The sequence below is a fragment of the Nannospalax galili genome, unplaced genomic scaffold, assembly GCF_000622305.1.
Source record: "Nannospalax galili isolate Female #2095 unplaced genomic scaffold, S.galili_v1.0 C48281719, whole genome shotgun sequence".
In the NCBI taxonomy this organism is placed as follows: domain Eukaryota; kingdom Metazoa; phylum Chordata; class Mammalia; order Rodentia; family Spalacidae; genus Nannospalax; species Nannospalax galili.
Genome location: NW_008464926.1, coordinates 1 through 846, shown reverse-complemented (window position 1 = coordinate 846; position 846 = coordinate 1). Strand labels below are relative to the sequence as shown.

Here is an 846-nt window from a genome sequence, read left to right as displayed (position 1 = left end):
CCCCATCCCCCCGCATCCTCCCAGCTCCTCCCGCATCCTCGCGGGCTCCCGGCTCCCCGAAGCGGGGACGGGGGGCTTTGGCGGAGGCCGAGACCGCTTCCGAAGGCGGCCTGCCCCCAGCCGTCCCAAGTGCAGTCGCTCCCCACCTCCTCCCGCCGCTGCCTTCTCCGGGTAGACTGCGCTTCTAGAAAGTTGCATAATTGCCGCAGCCAGGACGGACCCCTCCCCCACCCGGCTGGTCTCTGCTGAGTCCCGAGGCGGACACCTAACTCCTGTCTCTCCGTCCTCTTCCTCTAAACCCCTCCTCTGACTGGTTGGAATCAAAGGCGATCTTCCTTCTCCCTGCAGAAGATGAATCCGTCCTCGGCGCCCCCTCCGCTCCCGCCCCCCGGGCAGCAAGTCATCCACGTCACGCAGGACCTGGACACCGACCTCGAAGCCCTCTTCAACTCGGTCATGAACCCCAAGCCCAGCTCGTGGCGGAAGAAGATCCTGCCGGAATCCTTCTTCAAGGAGCCCGATTCCGGCTCGCACTCGCGCCAGTCCAGCACCGACTCGTCCGGCGGCCACCCCGGGCCTCGGCTGGCCGGCGGCGCCCAGCACGTCCGCTCGCACTCGTCGCCCGCGTCCCTGCAGCTGGGCACCGGCGCGGGCGCTGCAGGAGGCCCGGCGCAGCAGCACGCGCACCTCCGCCAGCAGTCCTACGACGTGACGGACGAGCTGCCTCTGCCCCCCGGATGGGAGATGACCTTCACGGCCACTGGTCAGAGGTACTTCCTCAAGTAAGTCAGCCCGTAGCCAAGAGGGGTACAGCTGCGGTGCCCGGGATGTGCAGGCGCGCGCGCG

The 846-nt window shown here is 68.4% G+C and overlaps 1 protein-coding gene across 1 annotated transcript; it reads left to right on the top strand.

Annotated features, from left to right (window-relative positions):
- Positions 1-261: 261 nt before the first annotated feature.
- Positions 262-801, top strand: LOC103728278 (WW domain-containing transcription regulator protein 1-like). Its single transcript, XM_008826354.3, has one exon. It carries the CDS (start codon positions 352-354, stop codon positions 784-786), a length of 435 nt encoding a protein of 144 aa, XP_008824576.2. The 5' UTR covers positions 262-351; the 3' UTR covers positions 787-801.
- The last annotated feature ends 45 nt before the right edge of the window (positions 802-846 follow it).

Coding starts and splice junctions, on each gene's coding strand:
- LOC103728278 (XM_008826354.3), top strand. CDS start 352: ATGAATCCGTCCTCGGCGCCCCCTCCGCTCCCGCCCCCCGGGCAGCAA.